The sequence below is a fragment of the Solanum tuberosum genome, unplaced genomic scaffold (assembly GCF_000226075.1).
Source record: "Solanum tuberosum cultivar DM 1-3 516 R44 unplaced genomic scaffold, SolTub_3.0 scf00018, whole genome shotgun sequence".
In the NCBI taxonomy this organism is placed as follows: domain Eukaryota; kingdom Viridiplantae; phylum Streptophyta; class Magnoliopsida; order Solanales; family Solanaceae; genus Solanum; species Solanum tuberosum.
This window is the reverse complement of record NW_006238944.1, coordinates 2,737,311-2,743,675: the sequence shown is the minus strand read 5'-3', so window position 1 is coordinate 2,743,675 and position 6,365 is coordinate 2,737,311. Positions and strand designations below refer to the sequence as shown.

Below are 6,365 nucleotides of genomic sequence, written 5' to 3'. Positions count from 1 at the left end.
CTTGTGACAGTCATGCAGGGAGGACTTTTGAATGGATGGGTTGAATTTTTCTTTGCATCAACTATTGAAGATTTATTTAGTTTTTGAGCTCCTCTTTATTTAACTGAAACTACCGTGATTATAAAATTTATTTTATAGACATTGTTATGTATTATCTAATGACAATTAGAATTGTTTTTGATACAAGTGTAGATGAATATATTGACACAAATCAAAACTCAAAGTTATTTTTCAGCATTGAGAACTAAAAAAAGTTCAAAGATACACAAATGTACGTATTGGGCCCGTGCTGGCACGGATCATCCCTTTTTAGTATATATATATAGTTTGGGTTCTATATATATTACTATAAAACCTTGGTGTGGTATATGATATTTCTATATTTATATTATAACTATCAAATATCGTATCAAATATAAAAAAATAATTAAAAGGCATACCAAATACTTTACCATAAATATCATAATATTCATACTATAATGTAAAAAAAATATTATTTCGATATAATATTCCGTATATACCATATTATGTTCCCCTACTTGTGAGGTTTTATAGTAGTACTAATAACATTGAATGAAGTTACCTAAGCATAGAATAGAATTATTGCCCTTGGTCACCATCACACAAAACGAGTGAGGAGGATTTGTGTAGAGCAGAAAAGATTGGAGAAACAAAGAAATATCAAATTAGATAAAATATTTATATCAAAACATGTCTGACATTCATTAACTTATTATGTACCTTATTCTGTTCTTTGTCATCTTTGTTATCAGTTTACTTTTTATACGCATATTAAGAAATAAAAAATAAGAAGATAATTTTATTAATTTACCCGTTCAATTTTTTTTGAGAATTTTACAAATAAATGTAAACACTTTCAAAAAGAATTAATTGTAAAGATAATATACAAAAAAATTAATTAATATTTTTCTGATTTAATAAGATGGACAACTATTTTTAGTAACATGATCAACTAATATGAGACGGAGGGAGTAACTAGGTAGTCCTTTGGACTTACATCAATAATATGAAACGAAAAGTTGCCATTTTCCTTAGTTGATCTTGGGGAATATCAAGGTTTCATTGAAAGAGTGACAAAGGAATTGCATAGTAAATTTAACAAGAAAATTGACATTTTTGTGTTTCCCTATTTCCCAGAAAACTTATAAATACTGAACATGTTACTTCGTTTGAGGTTGCTCCATAATCGTCTTCTCATTCTTCATTGGTTTTGGTCAAGGTCTTTTTATTTTTAGTACTACATATGCTACAACAAAAATAGCTTTTTACATAAATGAATATGTACATTAACAAATAATACTAAAGTCTTTACGGACATTAGTTAATTGTTATTGGATTCAATGTTATTATAGACTTTATGACACTTGCAAAGAGTGTTAATTGTCACTAAAACATATTTAGCGGCAATTTAGTTAATTACCATTAAGTAATTGCTGTAAAGATCATTTTTAGTGTAGTGTTACTTGATGAGTCCATATATCAATTTTTCTCTTTATTTTATTTTTGCAATTTATGATTTCGACTATCTAGTATCTTCATAAAATTTCAAAAATGTGAGTTGAATTGTGCTTTAACTTCTTGAATATCTCTTAATTATCTGAGTGAATTTTATATTTGAACCACATATAATTGATAGAAGTGCATCTAGCTAGCTAGGGGTGATATTAGAGAAGCTTTTACTCACAAAAAAAAAAAAAAAAAGATTATTAAATGGGAGAAGAATTTCATGCAATGGTTGTGACCATAGTAATAATCACAATACTTTTCATGGTGTTGAAATGCATTTTGAAGAGAATTAGTAAAAAGGTAGTGGTTACTCAAAATGTGGAGTCACCTACCACTAATGGTCTCTACAAATTCACAAATGTTGAGATTGAGAATGCTTTAAACATTGGTAATATGAGAAGAAGAAAGTGGATAGCACATGGAAGAAGAGGAGAGTTTTATCAAGGGATATTACCAAGTGGACAAAATGTGGCTATTAAAGAGATGCACAAAACAAAAGATGCAATGGACTCTTTTATTAGGGAAGTTGAGTGTCTATCAAGAGCTAGGCATCCTATCATTGTTTGTCTATTGGGTTTTTGTAATGAAGATGGAAATCACTTTTTGGTTTATGAACACTCTTCTGGTGGAAATCTAGGCCAATATTTAATCAGTTAGTTTCTCTTCCTCTAACTTTTTAATTTATAACTCTCTCATACCTCCGTTCATTTTTACATGTCATATTTGGACTTGGGACGCCAATTAAGAAAAAATAATACTTCATCCGTCCAATAATAGTTGTCCACTATACAATTTTAGAATGTCCAACAAAACTTATCCACTTTATGAAATCAATGGATTATTTTACACTTAGTTCCTAATTTACCCTTATCATTAATTATACAGAAAAGACATAAAGTCACCATTAAAGTTGTCTCGAATTTTCAAAAAGACACCTTAACTTTGCAATCGTTCTATTACCCCACTAAACAATTTTGAATAGATATTATTATATCATTTTTCGATTAGCTCCAGATTTTAAGAAGCAAGTGTGTTCACACACCAATCATTACATGACACGTGTTAATTTAATTAAACATATAAAAAAAAAAATCATTTTAAGTTTTTTTTTTTTTTTTTTTTTTCTCTCTTTTACTTTTTGACTTATTTTAATTTTGATTTTGATTTTATCTTAAATTTCACTTCATCTTCCACCTCCCACTTTCAAGTGATCCATCCCTCCATTTACTTTCTTTTTCTTCACCTCCCATCCTCACCCCACCCACCACGTCAAGTTGAGCCTCACTCCCATTTTTTTCTTTTCTTTTTCTTCTTCTTCTCCGGTCAAATTCTTTATAGAATTCATACTATTTTTTAGACTTTATTGAATTATTGATAACAAATTAATTATTTTCTAAGAAATTTAAAATTTTGAATATATCATCAATTACTCCTTTTCATATAACTTCAAAATTAGAAATGATGCTTTTAAAAAAAAATCAATGAATTCCCCAAAAATTGAAAGAACTTAATTGAAATCGGATAAATAAAATTGTTTGAAATATTTAGGAGAAGACACTGTTTTGACTTGGGTTTATCAAATTGTTTGAAATGTAAGAAAATATTTAGTTAAAGTTTTAAAATTAAAGAAAGTAAAACTAATAGTAGTTAAAAAAGGAAGGTGGAGTTGTGGTAAAAATGGTGACATTGAAAGTGAGAATTTTCAATGGAGATGACAATGAATTTTTGAAGAAGAAAGAAAGAGAAAAAAATAAAAAGGAAAAAAAGTTAAAATAATAAGAAAAATAAATTAATATGTTTTATAATAAAGTACTTGTAAAAATAAAATTATATTAGTTCATTTGGGTTGCTGCACACCACTCTCTATGTCAGGTGGACGAAAAAAGATATAATAATACATGTTCTAAATTGTTTAGTGGGGTAATAGGACGATTGCAAAGTTAAGGTGTCTTTTTTAAAATTTGGGACAACTTCAGTGGTGCATTTATGTCTTTTCTCTTAATTATAGTTATTTCTCTGTTAAATTTTTCAAGACATTGTATTCATTATATTCAAAGGGTGATATAGTAAAATTATTCTTCTATTTATAGTTTCTTAAAAAGTATGTAAAATCAATAGTAGACAAGTATTGTTGGATAAACGGAGTAATAAATAAGACTGTTTTACTGCATTACCCTTATCTTGATGCTTAGGGAATTAATAATTAATGCTAAGGAATATGATAAAAGTGACAAGTAAAAATGAAAATATATTTTATCTTTACTTAGGCTTATTATGAATACATATCTGTTGTTAGAGGTAACTTTATTATGATAGTGTAAATCTTGTACGTGCACGAAAATCAACTCTCTTTATTTAGTTAATTTTTGCATATATAAAACAAATACACTAATAATTCATCTTTATCTATCCTTTATCTAGTTTTTGGTTACGTATGTACCACTATTAATGAGTATATATAAACTTTGTAAAAATTGCATAAATATTGTTTCCTTGGTCTTGTTTTATGGGGTCTTGTTTGATTTGACACGAAGTTTTAAATGATTTAAACTGCTCTCACAAGATATATATTTCTCACAAAGATTGATTTGTTTTATACATTGTAATTTCTCTCTAAAGATAATGTTACATTATAGCTTGTTCATGAAATATTTAGGAGAAGACACTGTTTTGACTTGGGACGCAAGAGTTAAAATATTGAGGGATTGTGCAAGTGCAATCACATATCTCCATAATTATATTGATGGCTCAATTATTCATCGCCACATTAAGGTATTGTTCAAAAATTATTAAACTTTTTTATGTTGAGAGAAGTATTGAAAACACCTCTAAATTTGGGTCGAATTATTAGTTTCATTCCTGAACTATTGACAGCTTTAAAAATATCATTTTACTTGACTAACTGAACTTAGTAAAATGCACCCCTAAATTCTCGCCAAGTGTAGGGGTGTTTTCAATACTTCTCTCGTTTTTTTTATCAAGAGGCACATGCTTCAAGAATCTGAGACCAGTTGCTATGTCATGTGACATATCTGGGGTGTATCTAAGTTTAGTTAGTCAAATAGAGAGATATTTTTAAGGTTGTCAATAAGTTGGAAAAAATTAATAAGGCAGCCAATTAATAATCTGTGCCAAAATTCAAGGTACTGTTTTCAATACTTCTCTCTTTGACGATGTTAGGAATTGTTTTTATAAATTATAAGTATTAATAGTGTTCTAATATGACAGCTTAGCAGCATTCTTTTGAGTGAGACATTTGAACCAAAGCTATGTGGATTTGGGCAATCAAAAATGCTAGGAATGGAAGAAAGCAAAGTATTTGGAGATGTTTTGGAAAATGGAATATACACAGACCCTGAATACAAAAAGTGTGGGTTACTCACTTGTGCAGAAACTGACATTTATAGCTTTGGAGTTATAATGTTGCAAGTCCTATCTGGAACAAAAATTCCTCACTTTGATCAAGATGCCAGTCACACATTGTTAACAAAGGTAAATACTTCATCCGTCCTAATTTACGTGATGTAGTTTTCACTTGATACGAAATTTAAGAAAGAAAGACAGATTTTTGCTAAGTTCCATTGTTCGGACTCTCCAAAAATAATGCCGCTCGTGTCGGATCCTTCAATAATACACTATGTTTGGAGGATTCGACACGTTGACATTTTGGAAGAGTCCGAGCAACATAGGATTTTTGAAACTTAAGGCTTAAAATAAGTCATAGATATTGGTAGGACTACCAATTGTTTCATTATTATTACTAAATATAAAAATGTGTTCTTTCTTTTGGGACTGAATATAAAGAAACGTGAGTCATATAAATTGAGACAGGGGAGTAATGCAATTGACTTTTCTTAATAAGTGCTTAGTGCATTAATGTTTATGGATGGTCGAAAATGGAAATATTTGTATTGATTTTAAGGTTTGTACTCCTCAACCAATGTTTTGCACGTTATTAATCCATGCTTATTAGTTATTACTCTCCTTTAATTTCATCCAATTTATGTAAAAAACATGAAGTTTAAGAAACAACTTTTCCCCTCTAAAATAAAAAACCTGAAATACAGAAATACGTTAGTGTATATATATCATCCAATAATCGTCACAAATTGATGCAGGCGAAGGATGTAAGTACAGGAAAGCTTCCAATCTCTGAGTTTGAAGATCCGAGGTTGAAAGGGAAACTAATAAACCACGAAGCATTGAAATCCATATTGCACATTGCAGTAATTTGTGTGTCTGAAACAAGAATAGAGCGCCCAACAATAAACCTAGTTTATGAAGAGCTCAACAACATTTGGATGCTAATGAGCAATATTGGTTGGCCTATTAATATTCCTCCTCATGTCTAGAAGTTATTTATATCAAGTTTTGTGATGCAAGGGGTTATAAACCTATGTTTTTAAAGATTTTAATTAAAAAAGATGAGATAAAAGTTTTAGTAATTATTTGAAGTAATTAATCACTACAATATATTAAATACCCCTTAGGTTTATTTACCTTTTGTAATCAAGAAATGGACTATAGAGACATGTTGACTGCCTGTGAATAAATAAAGGATATAATGGAACACGCTTTATATATGTCATAATATTGAATTACTGTAAAAGTATATACTATATACATGTATGATTTGGTTTTGGCTTTTACCTTTTACCTTTTATTTATTTATCATTATTAAAATAATATTAATTTAAATTGATCGTCTATTCAATGGTATAGGAAAACAGGCACGAGGCAATGAGTAATACTTAGGTGATCTTGTAAAAAATAATTGCATTGAGATTAGTCGAAACTCGATAAATAAAATGACAACCCCCTTCCTCCCCCCCCCCCCC

At 29.1% G+C, this 6,365-nt stretch overlaps 1 protein-coding gene across 1 annotated transcript; it reads left to right on the top strand.

The window, feature by feature from the left end:
• The first annotated feature begins 1,731 nt into the window (after positions 1-1,731).
• Positions 1,732-5,879, top strand: LOC107058310 (cysteine-rich receptor-like protein kinase 18). The gene is made up of 3 exons (XM_015303852.1): positions 1,732-2,088; positions 4,756-5,019; positions 5,646-5,879. Exons 1-3 carry the CDS (start codon positions 1,732-1,734, stop codon positions 5,877-5,879), a joined length of 855 nt encoding a protein of 284 aa, XP_015159338.1.
• Positions 5,880-6,365: the final 486 nt, after the last annotated feature.